At 38.7% G+C, this 19,022-nt stretch overlaps 1 protein-coding gene across 1 annotated transcript in view; it reads right to left on the bottom strand.

Annotated features, from left to right (window-relative positions):
- RNF17 (ring finger protein 17) overlaps window positions 1-17,080 on the bottom strand; it is a 109,079-nt gene extending 91,999 nt beyond the window's left edge. The window contains exons 1-5 of the mRNA XM_037986902.2: window positions 16,809-17,080; window positions 13,846-13,940; window positions 6,365-6,453; window positions 2,800-2,911; window positions 1,458-1,538 (exon numbers count right to left, since the gene is read on the bottom strand). Of these exons, the coding sequence (XP_037842830.2) occupies window positions 1,458-1,538; window positions 2,800-2,911; window positions 6,365-6,453; window positions 13,846-13,940; window positions 16,809-16,938 (507 nt within the window). The 5' untranslated portion in view covers window positions 16,939-17,080. The remainder of the gene's footprint in view (window positions 1-1,457; window positions 1,539-2,799; window positions 2,912-6,364; window positions 6,454-13,845; window positions 13,941-16,808) is intronic.
- Between the last annotated feature and the right edge of the window lie 1,942 nt (window positions 17,081-19,022).

Raw genomic sequence — 19,022 nt, 5'->3', positions numbered from 1 at the left:
ACTCCCTGGATTTAAAAAAACCTTAGAAACCATACTTGAATTAAAATGTTAAGTATTACACAATCTTAGTATTTTTTGAAGTTTTAAGTACTGTTGCTTGGATCCATGACCCCTTCTTTCCTTCTGATTCTTCCAATTTAGAATGGGAATGTGGAATGTCTATCTTATTCCTGTTTCACCAATGTATTTTAGAAGCAAGTTCTTATTTCATTTCACAGGCTCATAGTTGGAGAGGAATTTCGCCCTAGAAAGAACTGGATATGGAGTCTTCACCCATACGTAACTTAGAAGGTGAGATTTCAATTTTTATTAATTTTTGATTTTTTTTTTTTCCCTGAGACAGAGTTTTACTCCATCAACCAGGCTGAAAAGCAGTGGCATGCTCCTGGCTCACAGCAACCTCCGTCTCCCAGCTTCAAGCGATTCTCGTGCCTCACCCTCCCCAGTACCTAGAACTACAGGTGTGTCCCACCACGCTTAGCTAATTTTTGAATTTGTAATAGAGATGGGGTTTAGCCATGTTGACCAGGCTGGTTTTGAACTCCTGCCTTGGCTTCCAAAGTGCTGGGATCACAGGCGTGACCAAGTGAGCCGGCCCAGGTGAGATTTTTATACTTACAATTGATGCTAGAATGGGTTAAACTTTTGGGGATGTCAGGATGGGGTGAATGTATCTTATATTGAGAAGGACATGAATACTGAGGGCTAGAGAATACTCTGTTTTCAGTTGGATTGTGTCCCCACTCTCCCAAATTCAGATACTGAAGTCCTAACCTCCAGTTAATTTACCACTGATTTGCTCTTCTCCACTATATCTGGTACTAATTATTGCTTATCACAGGTGACATTATTTTTTCCCCTTTTCTCTCAATGTTTTTTTTTTCTTTCACAACTCTTCTATCTTAATACTTTTATCGTATATCTCATTCCTCTTGAGAAACGACTTTTGATAGTGACTCTTAGCCAATCGAAAATGTCTTGTCCTTCTATGCAAAAAAGCAGCCACAACATAATCAGCTATAACCTTTTGAAATCCTTAATTGTAAATTTTGTTGCTAGGTGCTGAAGAACTTGTTTTGTGTCACCAAATGAGAGAGTCTCTTTTGGAAGGTGGAGTAGGAAGAGAGAAAGAGACTTTCTCACAAAAGGGGGATACAGCCAAACAACGAGCAAATGTTGAAAAGATAATCTGCAATGCTTCTGAGACAAAATTCAGCTCACAGCAAGTAGAGGTCATAGTTCCTTATTAAAGCTTGAATTTTATTAAGTTCCTAGCACAACAATGTTGCAAGACCAATTTTGGCAGGCCATGGGAAAAGTTTTCCATTCTTTTTTAAATTATCATGCTTAATAACTCAGTGCTAAGCTCTAACCTCAGTGGTAACATCTCCAAATGTACACACTTAAAGAGGACATGCTTCACTTCATGATAGAATTTAATCCTGCAAAGTGCTTACTTTTCCAGCAATGCTTAATTGTTCAAAATTATGATGTGCTGTAGTCAACGCTTCATCAATTTCTTCTGCAGTGTTAGTGTCCTAAGAAGGGAGGGGAATCACATACAAATACAAAACTAAAAAACAGATGCCTATAAATATATATATTACAGTTGCAAAAAACTCAGGCTACCATTTTGGTTACAAAAGCAACATAGACTCACTACAGAAAAGTGAAAACAAGCAACAAAAATGATATTCAATCCTGCTAACCTGGAGATAAAAACCATTCATATTTTAGAGCCTTAGTTAGACCATTCCAGATTTTTTTCCTGAAGATTTTTTTTAATGGGATAATGCCCTATAATCATCTTTTTAACTTAAAACTACCTTGAACAATTTATCATAGCAATACATGTACACATATAAAAATTATAGTTAAGGGAAAAATATTATAATTTGACTCCATTAAGATTTACACTTGAAAGAAAAGTTAGCAAGATTAAAGTGCTTTCTCCCCTTCCCCAGCCCATTAATGATTATTATTATTATTATTATTATTATTTGAGACAGAGTCTCACTGTCGCACAGGCTGGAGTGCAGTGGTGCTATCTCGACTTACTGCAACTTCTGCCTCCTGGGTTCAAGCGATTCTCATGCCTCAGCCTTGCGAGTAACTGGAATTACAGGTGTGTGCCACCACATCACCACTTCCAGCTAATTTTTGTACTTTTAGTTGAGATGGGGTTTCACCAGGTTGGCCAGGTTGGTCTTGAATTCCTGGCCTCAAGTGATCTGCCTGTCTTGGTCTCCCGAAGGGCTGGGATTACAGGCATGAGCCTCTGCGCTTGGCCTCCATTAATGATCTTAACACGAAAACTTAATACTTCACTCAACATCATTTTGGAGTTTGTTCTATTTCTAATCTTAATACATTAAAGTTATTAGGAGTAGATACAAGGTAAAATTCAATCTTCGGCAATAACATTAACAACAACAAATGTAATTAGGCCTTTTGGTTGCCACTAAAATAAGTGAAAAATCACATCTAAAATTTAAAAACTTGTGCTCTATATGTTTCACAGAACCTGGATTCAGTAACTAGTTTCAAAGAGAAGAAGCTACACACAGTAAACATCAAGAACGTTGAAACAGAGTCAGTCAAAGGTAGAAATGGCTGCCTTGGAAGAAAAGAGAACTGTCTAAGCATGGAACAAAAGAGATTCAAGTAGGAGGGTGGGTTTACTTCTGTTACCTATAAACTTCCAAAAGAATCTATAATTATAGGAGAAGAAAGTTGAGCTACTAGAGACAAAGTCAAATGTTTGCCTTCATCGTACTTCATGACCAACATTTTTCATACCAACATTACAGATGATGAGTTCAAAACAGTCCTGTGTGTGGAGGCTGAACGTTCTAAACCAGTAGTTAGCTGATCAGCAGTCTTCTTAAAGTCCTGAGAATAATTCTTTATCCTGAAAAGTATCAAGTATATTATTTCATTTTTTGAGACAGGATCTTTCTCTGTCACCCAGGCTGGAGGGCAGTGGCACCATCATGGCTCATGGCAGCCTCGACTTTCCAGGCTCCAGCGATCATCCCACCTCAGCCTCCCAAGTAGCTGGGATCACAGGCATGTGCCACCACACTCAGCTAACTTCTATATTTTTTGTAGAGATGAGATTTCAAAATGTTGCCCAGGCTGGTCTCAAAATCCTAAGCTCAAGTGATCCAACCACTTTGGCCTCCCAAAGTGCTGGGATTACAGGTGTGAGCCACTGTGCCTGGCCCAAGTACATTATTTTAAATACCAACATTAATGTAATGGTTTTAATCTTCTATTCAATTTTTACCATGAAAAATAACTCATATGATTTATAAGAACATGTACAGTGAATTAATTCCAAAAATAATGGCTCAAGGTATATATTGCATTTCAATTTATTAATTACTGGTCCTTTCATGGTATTTTTTGGTACAAATGTTGATAATCACTGAAATGTGATAAGCTTATCAATTAAAGTAAGTGTTTATACATTCAAACGCCAGCTATTAAAAAGAAGGTACTTAACAAGTCTGGAGAATTAAAAAAAGGTGATGAATCTAACTAAGCAAGTTAATCGCAAAGAAAAAGTTTGGTGCATTCTCTAGTCTGTAGAAGCCAGAGTTTTATTTATTAATTTATCTATTTTAGAGATGGGGTTTCACTGTATTGGCCAGGCTGGTCTCGAACTCCTGGACTCAAGTGATCCTCCCACCTCAGCCTCTCAAAGTGCTGCAATTAAAGGCATGAGCCATCATGTCCAGCTATTTTTATCTTTACATCACCATATTGGCTAGCACACAGTAACTAGTGTTTGCTGAGTTAATCATCAGCTTATAGCTTATGGAAGAAACTATGATGTTTAAATGTTATTCTTACAGAGAAAAAATACTACACCATATAATTTTTAAACATTCTATTCTCTGAAAAGTGAATATTCATGTTCTTAAAAACATGAGTGCATTAGCCCTAAGGATTCCATTATTGAATTTCTGTTTCAAAATACTAAAAACAAATCAGTAAAGAAATGAGTAAAGGATTACTATAATTCAAAAATATACAACCATTTAAAACCAAACTGTACCTTAGAGAACAGCAGTTTCTAAAATAGGTATAATTGACATAAATTTAATTTTTTAAATGGTTATTTGGAACAAATTTGGGTACTTTCTGGTTAAGATGGATTCACATACCTCTGAAAGTAAAATTTCACTTTGCAACTCTAACAGACATCATACATATCTAGATAAGAACTTTGCAACTCTAACAGACATCATACATATCTAGATAAGAACTTTGCAACTCTAACAGACATCATACATATCTAGATAAGAACTTTGCAACTCTAACAGACATCATACATATCTAGATAAGAGCACAACCTGGTTTCACTCGCACCATGTGTCAGAAAAGTTCACACAGAAGTGCAGATCTCGGGTCTGTCTTGAGAAAAAAAGATGTGGCAACATTGGGTTGGTCTTAACACATAATAATAATTGGCTACAGCTGAGTAGGAACTGCCTCCTTTGGAGGGGGTGAGCCCTCCTCATCGACTGCAATCCTCACCACTCATTGTTTAAACTCAGTCGACCTCACCCAATAAAAGTTATCTGCTTAATTCGTGTAGGTGTTCAAATTTGGGAACCCTAAACTTGATAAAATGGCTACTCCATGGGGACTCATATGATGAGCCAGAATGATTCTACAAGATTTATTCTAATAACTCTACACAGATTTCATGGAGGAAGTGACCAGTGGTATAGGAGTCAGGAGCAGTACCGGTATTCAATAAACCTATGTTTACATTCTGGTTCTGTGAATGACCAGCTGTCAGACTTTAGCTAAGTGGTTTTACCACCCAAGAAAATGGCTACAACAATTCTTTTGTTTTTTTCTAAGTACTCATTTAAGTTTGGAAAGAGAAGCTACAGTGGTAATGGGAAGTGCCAGGGATTCTAGACTGAATAATTTTGAACTTTAATTGAATACTTAATGAACAACTATAGTGTTAAGGAAGAGTCTGACAAGGAGCTACACAAAAGAACATGAGAATTAAATAAGGCAGCAGAAATGAAGATAGGTTATGGATACAAGAGATACTATGGAAGTCAGAATCTGCAGGAAGTAAAACGAATGCAATAGAAGGAACTGGGCTAATCTATAAATACTTGGTGCCATTAACAAAATTGGAAAGTTCCACATGAGATTCTTCCTTGAAAGAATCCTATTTTTTATTTCTTGCATTGTCTACTTACCACATTAAATATGCTTTAAAAAGTTAAGTTATATACAAATTACCATCGGAGTAGAGTTCCAGGAAATTGATCCGAAGATCCTTTAACACTTAAAAAGCTGCAAAAATCAAACATGTACTGTAATAAACATTACATGTTTACTCTGTGTCCCAAACCAGAGATATAAAGAGGAATAAAATGTGGTCCATTCTTTTAAAGGGGCTTACAGACTAGCAGGGAAAGACATACAGAAACATTAATAATTAGGTGAAATAATCAGTAACATAGGTACTCATCTCTAGCTGGGTGTATTTTTAAAAAATTACTAATTAAAAAAGAGAATCTATTAATGCATACATATGTAAAGGTTTATACAAGAATGGGAAAATGAATGAAAGAACCCCAAAGGTATTATTTTTCCTTTTATAAATCACTTCTCAAACCAACCCTTCACAGAGTCTTCCATTGTACTATACTTGCGCTACTTTCAAGAATCAAGACAAGCTGGGTGCAGTGGCTCACGGCTGTAATCCCAGCACTTTGAGAGGCTAAGGCAGAAGGATCCCTTAAAGCCAGGAGTTTGAGACCAGCTTGGGCAACACAATGAGACTCCACATCTACAAAAAAAATTTAAAAACTGGCTGTGCATGGTGGTGCATGCCTGCAGTCCTAGATACTCCAGAGGCTGAGGTGAGAGGCTAGCCTGAGCCCAGGAGTCTGAGGTTGCAGTGAGCCATGATCAAAACCACTGCACTCCAGCCTGGGTGACAGAGTGAGACCCTGTCTCTAAAAAAACTTAGAATTCTAAAAATTTTTAAAACGAATCAAGGGAGAACTAAGTTACTTTTTTTCCCTCTATAACTTCCTTTCATCCAGCACAAGTAACTTTAGCCAGTATACTCTCAGCCTTTCTTGATGTGGTAATCATTAACACTCTTTCTTTCTTTAAATAAGGACAAACAAATGCTTCTTCTTTAAAGAGCTGGAGTCTCCATTCCACTGACAGCTAAGATGAAGTATGAACTTAAAGAGCATTCCATAAACAGTAGGTTAGAAATGCAGATTTAAGAATGACATTTTATCAATAATTCCAAAACTATTTCAGTAACATATTTACTTCAAATACTCAAATAAGAACACATGGAACATACGTCTTAGGTTGCCGTTTTTCCATTATGGAGTCTTCAACATATCCAGCCATTGGATAGCAGCCTTGTCTAGTATTTACAGCTGTAGCAACCTTAGGACAAAATAAGGGTTTAAAAAAAACAAAGAACGTCATCCAATAAATTCTGTTTATTCAGAACCTAAATAACTATTTAAGTGTACTGTTCATAAAGTTAATGATAACTTTAAGATCCTGAAATCCCCTGTAAATTAAGGAGAAAACTGTGCTTATATGAGGTTTTGACCTATTTTAATTTTTGGAAGCAATCAGGAATTAGTTAACTAAGCTTGGTCAATTAATTATTAATAATCAATTATTAATTTTTAGTTAATTGACCACAACACTTCATTCTACCCTAACTCTAAAGCAAATACTAGCTATACTTTCAATTTTACTTTAAAAATTTTAGGCCAGGCATGAGGGCTCACGCCTGTAATCCTGGGACTTTGGGAGGCTGAGGCGGGTGGATCACCTGAGATCAGCAGTTCAACACCAGCCCGGCCAACATGGCAAAACCCCCTCTCCACAAAAAATACAAAAATTAACCAGGCATGGTGGCGGGTGCCTGTAATCCCAGCTACTCGGGAGGCTGAGGCAGGAGAATCACTTGAACCTGGAGGGGCAGGATGCAGAGGTTGCAATGAGCTAAGATTGCACCACTGCACTCCAGCCTGGGTGAAAGAGCTAGACCCTACTTCAAAAAAAAGTAATAAAAATTAGTAATATATGTTCAAAACTCTAAAATATTTAATTTAAAACTTTTTTTTTTTTTTTGAGATGGAGTCTTGTTCTGTCACCCAGGCTGGAGTGCAGTGGCATGATCTCGGCTCACTGCAAGCTCCGCCTCCCGGGTTCATGCCATTCTCCTGCCTCAGCCTCCCAAGTAGCTGGGACTACAGGCACCCGCCACTATGCCCGGCTAATTTTTTTGTATTTTTAGTAGAGATGGGGTTTCACCGTGTTAGCCAGGATAGTCTTGATCTCCTGACTTCGTGATTCGCCTGTCTCAGCCTCCCAAAGTGCTGGGATTACAGGCTTGAGCACCCGGCCAATTTAAAACTTTTTAAATCATGTGGTTCAATAGAATTCCTAAAGTCCACTGCGGCCCACAGACACTAGATGAAGAAAAATCCCTGCTCGAGACAGCGTTCAAGTAAAATGCAGTTAGAAATGGAAGAAAATTGGATAGTTCATGGTTGACTTTTTTCTGAGAACAGTTTTGTTATGTTCATTTATTTGAGGTCCTGTGGTCTCTGATTTTTTTCCACATATTTTAAAAGCCACTCAAGATCATGAACTGATACCTGAAAGAAAAATGAAGCAGGCAGAAGGAAATGCAACATCATTCTTTGGGTGCCTAAGTCCTATATACTGGGCAAACTATCTCATTGAAACCTCACAATACAATACAAGAAAGAAAGGAAAAGAAATTAAGTAAAGCTGAAGTATGTCCTTTATCTTCACTCAATAAATTAAAGGATAAGCCACGATGTTAAACTATCTTTTTCTTTCTTTAAAATTTTAGATTCAAGGGGTACGTGTACAGGTTTGTGGCAAGGGTGTAGGGCATGATGCTAAGGTCTGGGTTTCTGTTGATCCCATGACCCAAACAGTGAGCACAGAATCCAACAGAAAGTTTTTCTGCCCTTGCCTCCCTTCCTCTCTCTAACAGTCCCCAGTGTCTATTGTTTCCATGTTTATGTCCATGTATGACCAATGTTTAGCTCCCACTTGTAAGTGAAAATGTGGTACTTGATTTTCTGTTTCTGCATTAATTTGCTTAGGATAATGGCCTTCAGCTGCATTCATGTTGCTGTAAACAACATTATTTCATTCTTTTTAATGGCTGCATAGTATTCTGTGGTGTATATGTACAACATTTTCTTTATTCAACCCACCAACGATGGGACATGTAGGCTGATTCCATGTATTTGCTATTGTGAATGATACTGTGATAACCATATGAGTACAGGTATCTTTTTGGTAGAATAATTTATTTTCCTTTGGGTATATACCCAGTAATGGAAGGGTTGAGTCAAATGGTTATTCTATTAGTTCTTTGAGAAATCTCCAAACTGCTTTCCACAGGGGCTGATTTGCATTCCCATCAACAGTCTATAAGCATCCTCTTTTCTCCACAACCTTGACAACATCTGTTAGTTTTCGACTTTTTAATAAAAGCCATTCTGCTGTGAGATGGTATCTCATTGTGGTTTTGATTTGCATTTCTCTGATAAGTGATGTGAGCATTTTTTCATATTTGTTGTCTGCTTGTATGTCTTTTAAGAAGTGTCTGTTCATGTCCTTTAGCCCACTTTTTAATGGGGTTATCTGTTTCTTTTCCTGTTATTTAGGAAAATTTAACAAGAAAACTATAAGCTCTAAGTAAAGAAAACCTTAAAAAAAAAAAATCGCACCTGGCTAGAGGTCATAAAACAAGAACAAAAAAAATGGAGAATCATACCAGGTTCCTGGAGACAAAGACTGAATCAAATACATATGGAAAAATATATTGTACAAAAACTGCAAAAACTTTAACATATAATTCAGCATAAATTTATTCCACCAATTAATAAGACTATTATAATGCTACTGTAATAACTAAAACACTGGATGCTAGCATAATAAATCAGTAGAACAAAGCCTTGAAACAGACCCAACTCTCTATGAGAACTTAATATAGAATACAAGTGGGATTTCAATTAAATGGAAGAAGGATTACTCAATAAAAGGTATGAGAAAATCAGCCAATCATTCTGAAGAATAAAGGTATACCCGCACCTTACATCACATAAGACATAAAATAATTAAACATATACCTCCCTCCCTTTTTTTTTTCTTCAGATGGAGTTTCGCTCTTGTTGCCCAGGCTGGAGTGCAAGAGTGTGATCTCGGCTCACTGCAACCTCCGCCTCCTGGGTTCAAGCGATTCTCCTGCCTCAGCCTCCCAAGTATCTGGGATTACAGGCATGCACGACCGTGTCCAGCTAATTTGGTATTTTTAGTAGAGATGGGGTTTCTCCATGTTAGTCAGGCTGTTCTCGACTCCCGACCTCATGTGATCCACCCACCTCAGCCTCCCAAAGTGCTGGGATTACAGGCATGAGCTTGGCCAACATACACTTTTTTAAAAAAACATAAGTATTGAAGATATATATATAACTTTGAGTTAGGAAGGTCTGCCTAGTCAGAAAAACAAAACAAAACAAAACAAAAAAAGAAAACCCACCTAGAATTCATGAAGCAGGGGTAAAAATGACTAGTTAAGAAACATTTCTGAATGGCTAAATGCAATAAAATCAAAAGTGAGAGGCTGGGAGAAAATCGTTACACAGGATGAAATGTTAATATTGCTATCACATAAAGTACTCTCACAACTTAGGAAAAAGACAGGCTGGATACAGTGGTTAACACCTGTAATCTCAGCACTTTGGGAGGCTAAAGCTGGACCAGCCTAGGCAACATAGCAAGGATTGGCCTCTTCCAAAAAAAAAAAAATTTTATCTGGGTGCAGTGGTACTCCCCTGTAGTCCCAGCTACTACTGGGCTGGCTGAGGTAGGAGGACTGCTTCAGCTGGAGAGGCTGAGGTTGCAGTGAGCTGTGATCACATCACTGCACTCCAGTGTGGGCAACAGAGCAAGACCCTGTCTCCAGAAAAAGCAAACAACAAACAAGTCAGGAAAAAGACAATTCAAAAGGAAAAGATCCAAAGGATCTGAAAAGATCTGTTAAAGATCCACACAGGAAAGGCACTGATAAGTCAAACATACGAAAAGTTGTTCAACTTCATTGGTCATGAGGGAATTACAATTTACAACAAGGAAACAGCCATTTTTTTCACATCAAATTGCCAAAACACTAAAACAAATATAACAAGCCCAAAATATGAATTTATTTTGGAGTTAGAAATTATAGAATCTACTGATGGAGGTGAGGCTGAGGAATTGTACACAATCACAGTGAAAAATTTTTTAAACTAAATGTTTGTCAATAAAGAGATTAGTTAAGAAAATTATAGTGCTTATTTTCATGAGAATAGATGAATGTTGCTAAAAGAAACAAAGTAGACTACTAATTGTTATAGTCTCCCATTTTTGTGAAATACACATCTTTGGTGGGGAAGAGGATGTTCTTTTAAGGTTTCAAGTATTATGTACTTAAAACCATCGACTTGTGGCCATGTATTATTAATTTGGTTACTTTTAACAAATCTCACTGAACTGAATGGTATTTTAAGTCCCTTTTCCCAAAAAAATTGGGGTTTAAAAACTTAATTTCTATATACCTCCTAGTTCATTACACTTTGGCTTAGCATTTCATAATAAGAGGTTAATGCTATCATCAGCAGATTTGATGCAGGACATTTCTTCCAGATAGTTTAGGAAAGTATTGAATACACTGATTTAAAAGATTTTAAGTAAAAACTGCAGAAAGACTCTTAACTTGTAACATATATAATAAAGGTTTTCTTTTGCCCCTAGAGCTTGTCATTTAAATTTTATTTATGATGGTGTTTTGCCTGCTTTTGTTGCTTGTAAATGAAAAACTGTGGTCACATTTAACAAGCATTTATTCTACAGTTTCTGATTTCTATTTGATATGCTTAGCAATGCTTTCCTATCCAAGATGATACAATTATCTGTATTTCTTTCTAGTTTATATTTCTAATTTTTATATTATTAATATTTCCAATCATGGGATTTTAGCATATGTTAATTATCTATTGATTGGATGATTTATCCTTTCTTCATGGCCCAATGTATTTTAGACTCAGGTCCAAAAGTTAATAAAATGTCAGTATTTCTAAAACAGCACCTAGGTATAATCCTATCCTTGAATAAAATCTGTCATTTTGCTGTGCAAAATTATAAGAAGATTAATCATTAACATCAATCAATAGCAGAGAAGGGATGTTATCAAAAACCATTCAACTATCAAAAATAAAGACTGTCAAATAAAAGGACATTCGCCCAAACTCAGAAATAAGAACAAAAGGATACCTACTAACCTTGAATGGATTTTAGGCTTATGTTTGAAGTAAACAGCATTACCTAGGCGTTCGAAGTTAAAGATGAATTATAAGTCTAACGTGAATACAGGAACCTAAATCTTACTTTTTTGGGGAAGTTACCTCATTGAAATGTAATAAACTACATTCCTCAAATATTCCATAAATTCAGACTTCACTAAATTTAAACTAGATTCTTCCATTCTCTGAATATCTTATTCCAAATAAATATTAGGTAATAATATAAATCTAAAGTTTAGAAAGAGTGGTAACAATTTCAGGAAGGTTTCTTGAATGACTTCTTTTAATAGGGCCCAGCTCACCAGTGTGTCTGAAGAATGCGAATATAGTCACTTGTCAATTACCTGGGCTAACAGTAGGTGGGTGAGGGGATGAGGGAATAAGAATGGAAGATGGGACAGGTCACTTACCTCTAAAAGTAAAAGGTTCTTAGAATAAAACTAGTCAATGATACAAAATAGATTTATCACAACTTTAAAATCAAAATTAGTATTTGTAAACACAGTATTAACACTCCCACACATTATCCAAAATCCCAAAAATAATAAAAGTATAATGATTTAAGAATATTAAATGTGAAATCATTTGCCAAGTCTTTTTTTTTTTTTTTTTAATATTAGAACAGGACAGATATGGACACAGACAGTTCCAGTTGCCTCCTCCTTTCCTTTTCCTTCACTTATTCTTCACCCACAAGACTGAATCCATCAGGGATCTACCACCACAACCACAGGAGGAGGGTTCACTTTGTCTTAACCACATAGCCAGCCACGTTTAAGGAGCCCCACGTCAAAAAAAAAAAGGGAAGAGGTTAAGAATTTCCCACAAAATAGGCAGCTTCTAATATGTAATTTTTGGTTACAATTTAAACTTTCATTAATTACAATATATGGTTTGGGTTTTTTTAAACCATATTTAAGCTGCAAGCCAGTTCATTTAAACCTAAACAATGAAGGGTTATTTTAGTAGTCTGGAAGCTTAGAGAGAACTTTTACATAATTCAGATTTGATTCTTAGCAATCCTAGGAGATAAGACAGAGCAGGTATTATATCCATCTCACAAATGAGGAAACCCAGCCTAGACTGACAGAATGAGAACTGCATTCTAGGTCTTGTGCCTCCATAGGGTCTGCCACACTTCCACAGAAAACAAATGATACAAAGCCTTATCATCTGATTTATCCAGTAAAACATTAAGAATTTACAGCTTGGCCAGGCGCGGTGGCTCATGCCTGTAATCCCAGCACTTTGGGAGGCCAAGGTGGGCTGATCACAAGGTCAGGAGATCGAGACCATCCTGGCTAATACGGTGAAACCCCCTCTCTACTAAAATACTAAAAATTAGCCAGGCATGGTGGCACACACCTGTAGTCCCAGCTACTCGGGAGGCTGAGGCAGGAGAATCACTTGAACCTGGGAGGTGGAGGTTGCAGTGAGCCAAGATTGGGTCACTGCACTCCAGCCTGGAGGACAGTGAGACTCCGACTCAAAACAAAAAAAAAAGAATTTACAGCTTGAGTCAACTTTCCAGGAACATACTACATAAACTGAACTACACTTATAAGTGTATTAAATGAATAGGATATCAAGTAAATTGTATTTTACATCCTTAATTTGATCTCATTCTTATGGACAGATTTCGGTCTTAATGGAATTGGTTTTTAGTGCTTCTGAAGTAAAAATTTTAGGCAGTAGTTTTGCTTCTCTACCTTGTTATAGAATGGCATCTCCACAAATGTATATCTGATGACATACAATGGTTGAGGGGCAGGCAGAGTTCAAAATTTGCTGCATGGATTGGTGGGCAAAACAGGGGCTAGGGTTTTTAAAGGAATATACACCATTTAAATAAACAAAAGACATAATTTTCCACAGAAGTCGCCAAAGAATCAAAATATGTAGGCCAATAAGTGCATGACTAAAGCCTTTTATTTTTCCTGGTCACTTTAAACAATTATAAAATGGATAGAAAAAGTTTCATCTTTTGTTAGGTTTCTTTGCTTAAAGATTCAGCAGCAAAATGCAAGTTTTTAGTTTTTTGTTTTGTTTTTTTTTTGAGACGAGTCTTGCTCTGTCGCCAGACTGGAGCGCAGTGGTGCAATCCTGGCTCACTGCAGCCTCCAACTCCCAGGTTCAAACGATTCTCCTGCTTCAGGCTACCAAGAAGCTGGGACTACAGGCGTGCGCCACCAGGCCCAGCTAATTTTTGTATTTTTAGTAGAGATGGGTTTCCCCATGTTGGCCAGGATGGTCTCAATCTCTTGATCTCTTGATCTATCCGCCTCACTCTCTGAAAGTGCTGGGGTTACAGGCGTCAGCCACCATGCCCAGCCAAGTTTTTAATTTCTAACTAGCAGCATGTTTTACTACTGTAGTATTTTTACCATTAACATTAGGTTGTGATATGTTTCATCTAAAAAATTATGAAACTTACCTCACAATTAGGGCATACAATTGTGGTGCATTCTTCAGTCATTAACAAGCATAGTTCACAAAACGCATGTCCACATTGAAGTTCACAGTGGTGACCTATTCATGAAATTCTTAATTATTATTTTGATGACTATTATTATTGCAACAGGGTCTTGCTCTGTTGCCCAGGCTGGAGTGCAGTGGCACCAGCTCACTGCAGCCTCCACCTCTGGGGCTCAAGGGATCCTCCTACTTCAGCTTCCCAAGTAGCTGGGACTACAGGTGTGTTCCAATACACCCGGCTAATTTTACTGATGAAATTCTATTGTGATTAAACTGCCCACGGTGTGTTAATGTTGAATGGGCAATACTGATCAAAGGGAAATTCAAAGAGGATCCTGCTGTACAGGAAAAGATACCTACTAGTTTGAAATGGTTGACTTATTGAATATAAATCAGGAGTAACCAACAGGTCAGCAGGAAGAAAAATCAAGAAGAAAAACCAAGAAGAGCTATGTAATAGCAACTGCATTAATTCAGATAGCTATTTTGTACCTAGAATACTTTGAATCTGCCATATCTTATAATTATACAAAGTGCTCTGACACATTTTTTTTTTGTTATTTGTAAACATCACAGTTAAATGGGCTAGAGATGAAATAGCATTTTGGAGATTTGGTTAACTAAATGGTATAATCCAGACTCCAATCTAGTTGTTTCCAAGTCTAACATTCTATCTGACTGACCATACTGCCATCTACTACTTTATATTTCCCATCCTGTGAAGGGGTCAAAAAGGGCCACAACGGTGGCCAAAATGAGACACTGGCAAGACCGTGCTCTTAGAATTACTTAAGACATTGGAAAGGCCAGAAGCCAGATGCTACTATTATCACACACCCACAACTCACAAACTTAGCATTTATGAAAGGAAATATCATAACTTGATTGAAAACCTAATATCATGATTAAATGCTCTAAGAATTTGAAGTTTATAATAAACAACATTTGTTTTAGCTACATAATTTCAAAAGGCTGTCATTTTTTAAGTTTTGCAAGAAAACAAAAAGGGAAAAAAGCTAGATAAAAATCAGTCATCTTTTACTAGCAAAATAATTACAGAGTTCTTGCTGAATTATAATAATTGCATTAATTTTATTTATTTATTCATTCATTCATTCAGAGATGGACCACGATCTCGGTACACTGTCAATTCCGCCTCCTGAGTTCATGCGATTCTCCTGCCTCGGCCTCCGGAGTAGCTGAGATTACAGGTGTGCGCCAGCATGCCTGGCTAATTTTTTTTTTTATTTTTAGTAAAGATGGGGTTTCCCTATGTTACCCAGGCTGGTCTTGATCTCCTGACCTCAAGTGATCCACCCACCTAGGCCTCCCAAAGTGCTGGAACTACAGGCGTGAGCCACTGTGCCCGGCCTCGCATTTATTTTATTTTTTAAAAAACTTTACAAGTTTCCCACCCAACTGAAATACCTGAAGCTTGCTTACAACCATGGTAAATTTTAAAACGCTATTTAACTTCCAGAGATAATATCGCCAAAGAAATAAAAATACTTATCTGTTACTATAAAATTTCTGATAATGAATAACTCAAAATAACTTGTGGCATATTACACCTTAAAAAGCACTTTCAGTATTCTATACACATAACTACTACTTTTCCAACTTGGTTTTTCTAAGCATTATAATACTAATGTATGAAAGAACTACTCAATTTAAAAGGTTGTGTTCTAGAACTTTATTCCATAATTCTAATTTCACTCAAAAATGGAGATTTTCTATGTAACGGTAGCAGTGATCTAAACCCCAAGTAGGAGAAACTTGGTTCTCCACTGAAATCACAACTTTTTCTGCAGAGGCTCACATCTCAGAGTCCATCTTGACAAGAATGAGAAAACTGATCGAATGACCCTAACTTTTAAAGTATAAACAATTACACCAGGTAATATGAATTTTCAGTAGCTCCAGGTATTTTAAGTTACATTAAAATAACTTGAACCAGCTGAGCGCGGTGGCTCACGCCTGTAATCCCAGCACTTTGGGAGGCCGAGATTGGCGGACCACCAGGTCAGCAGATCGAGACCATCCTGGCTAACACAGTGAAACCCTGTCTCTACTAAATATACAAAAAATTAGCCAGGCGTGGTGGCAGGAGCCTGTACTCCCAGCTATTCGGGAGACTGAGGCAGGAGAATGGCGTGAACCCGGGAGGCGCAGCTTTCAGTGAGCAGAGATCGCGCCACTGCACTCCAGCCTGGGTGACAGAGCAAGACTCTGTCTCAAAGAAAAAAAAACCAATAAAAATAAATAAATAACTTGAACCTGTTATCACTTGAGTAGATTATAGATGAACAGACCAATAGTAATGCAGTGTATTTTTCCCTTCATGTATAAAGACCAACACACACACACACACACACACACAACACAAGGTGCACAAAAGAAACTATCATTTTCCAAACAGTGCTTTAGGCCAATGTGAGCCACAGTGTAAAAAACAAACAAACAAACAAAACACCACAGAAACAAAAAAATACTAACAACAAAATCCAAAACCATTTCACAGTGGTCTACTTGTTACTCCTACAACAAAAACTACACAAGAAAATCAACTTTCGTCCCTTCTTCACGACAAAACAATGGGCCACAACTTACGTCTACTTTTGCATGAACCCGCTAACCTGCAGTGTGAGGGGAGATTAAAGCCACCCAGGCCCCCATCCTCCCGGCTGGAGGGTCGATGAGGCCTAGGATGGGGAAGTGGAGACAGCCGTGAAAGGTGCCAGGTGCCGCCCTAACCAACCCAAACACGGCCCTTTTGGGGCAGCTGCACGAGGCCTGTGATGCAGTTTCCGGGACGCCAGGATTGGATGCAGCTGAGCAAGCCTCACGCGCCCACCAGCTCACCTGGCCCCCAGCCCTCCCTCCAGGCTGCCTCCCCGCTAGGTGGGCCCTTGGGTTCCTCACCGGATGCTCTGGATACCCTCCTTCCACACCTGGTGCACTGGATTTCTGCAGCGCCCCAGTGCTGGCTCTTCCTCCCCATCCGCTGGTAGGCAGACCGGGAAGGCCCTGTCTTCGAAGGCTCTGCCGCCATCGTTGTCTTCTTCTTCTGGAACAACCGCCGAGTGCTAGTCCCGGCAACCCTCGCGGCAGCAACCAATCATTGGAGGCCAGCACCTGCAGCTAGCCAAACAGTGGGCCGGGAGGTTAAAGCCCGCCCCCAAGCTTGCTCCTGATGGGGCTGGGGCTGTTTTCCGTTATCCCGGGAGGTACCACTCCTAGAAGGGGCGCCTTGTGGCCGTTGAGGGCAGTTCACTTTTACATTCTACCCAGAGTCACCACTTTAGCGCCTTTAGTCATCACAAATTAAAATGTCGCATATTTTTACTTACATTGTGAGTGACTTTATAAATAATAATCATCTGTATTGAAGCAGTCCCCTTTCCCTATTATGTGTCAGGGCCAGAAGCCCTAAACCTGTGTGCTGGGGGCATCCAGAGCTTGGCTAATAGGAGCTGGAGTGGAGAAGCTAATCAGTAGCCATTGTTGGGGTAGGTGCAGTGAACGCTTTCAAATTAAGGAGTGCTCATCATTGCTAACTGCTGTTGAGCCTAGTAACATACAAGGCAGAGTGCCGAGAGTGGTTGGGGATGCTAAGAATTTATGAACTAACAGGTTTCTGCTTGAGAGGTATATAACTCCATTTTTAAAAACCCAGTAACTTCCACCAAAATAGCTAAGTGTTATATGCCTGACGTGTGTTAGAGACAATAAGAATTACTGCCTTCTGGGCCGGGCACGGTGGCTCACGCCTGTAATCCCAGCCCTTTGGGAGGCCCAGGCAGGTGGATCACAAGGTCAGGAGATCAAGACCATCCTGGCTAACATGGTGAAACCCTGTCTCTACTAAAAATAAAAATAAAAATAAAAATTAGCCAGGAGTGGCGGTGAGTGCCTGTACTCCCAGCTACTCAGGAAGCTGAGGCAGGAGAATGGCGTGAACCCAGGAGGTGGAGCTTGCAGTGAGCTGAGATCGCGCCACTGCCCTCTAGCCTGGGCGACAAAGCGAGACTCCGTCTCAAAAACAAACAAACAAAAGAATTACTGCCTTCTGAAGAAATGAAGTCAATATGGTCTACGGTGGTATGAAAAGTCTTCCTAGAGGATATAGGGTTTGCACTAGACCTTACAACGTAGGTAGTACTTACAGGAGTAAACAAGAAATAAGGGATTCGAAGAATAAAGACCACATCAGCGAGGGAAGGTAGATGCGAGGGAAGGTAGATGGAAGACACAGTGGCTTCTTGAGAATTTAAAGACCATTTAGCCAGAGTATGAGTTTCCTTAAAGTAAGCTTCTTTGGAGAGGTATGTCAGGGAAGAATTTCAGAGAATCTCGAGTGTCAGGCTGAGGAGTTTGAACTCTACTCTTTAAGCAGTAGAGTGCATGACACGTTTTGTGAGCAAGGAATGAAGTAATCTGGTAGAAAGGTGGCAGGTGTATTTCAAATAAAACACCTGGAGGTGGCACAGTTGCCTTTTGCTGCTAAGAATAAAGCCTGCCCATATTCCTCATTTTCTTTTTTTTTTTTTTTTTTTTTCTTTTTTTTAAGACGGAGTTTGCTCTGTCGCCCAGACTGGAGTGCAGTGGCGCAATCTCAGTGCACTGCAACCTCTACTGCCCAGATTCCCCTGGCTCAGCCTCCCACATAAGTAGCTGGAACATCAGGTGCGCACCACCACACCCAGCTAATTTTTTGTATTTTAGTAGAGACGGGGCTTCATCATGTTGGCCAGGATGGTCTTGGATCTCCTGACCTCTTGATCCGCCCACCTCAGCCTCCCAAAGTGCTGGAATTATAGGCATAAGCCACCATGCCCAGCCAAATATAAGTTGTTTTTGATAGTGGACATCTATCAACTCTAACTTCTATTTCTTTTTTATTTTGTCTAGTCATGGTAAAGATGCTTGCTCCAAAAATCAATCTTTTCTTCTTTGGCTCACAGAACTCAGAGATACGATATACAAATACCATGTGCAATGGTGCTAAAATGTAGTGGTTAATCCCTGGTAGTTCACTAAAAGGGCTATCACTTCTTCAACCTTTGTGCTTTGTATTGGGTAAGGTTCAGGTTACTAAGTGCTCTGAGACAAACTGATCTCCTGTATCAGCTTCCA

The sequence above is a fragment of the Chlorocebus sabaeus genome, chromosome 3 (assembly GCF_047675955.1).
Source record: "Chlorocebus sabaeus isolate Y175 chromosome 3, mChlSab1.0.hap1, whole genome shotgun sequence".
In the NCBI taxonomy this organism is placed as follows: domain Eukaryota; kingdom Metazoa; phylum Chordata; class Mammalia; order Primates; family Cercopithecidae; genus Chlorocebus; species Chlorocebus sabaeus.
The sequence above is the reverse complement of the archived record's forward strand: the minus strand, read 5'-3'. Positions and strand labels throughout refer to the sequence as shown.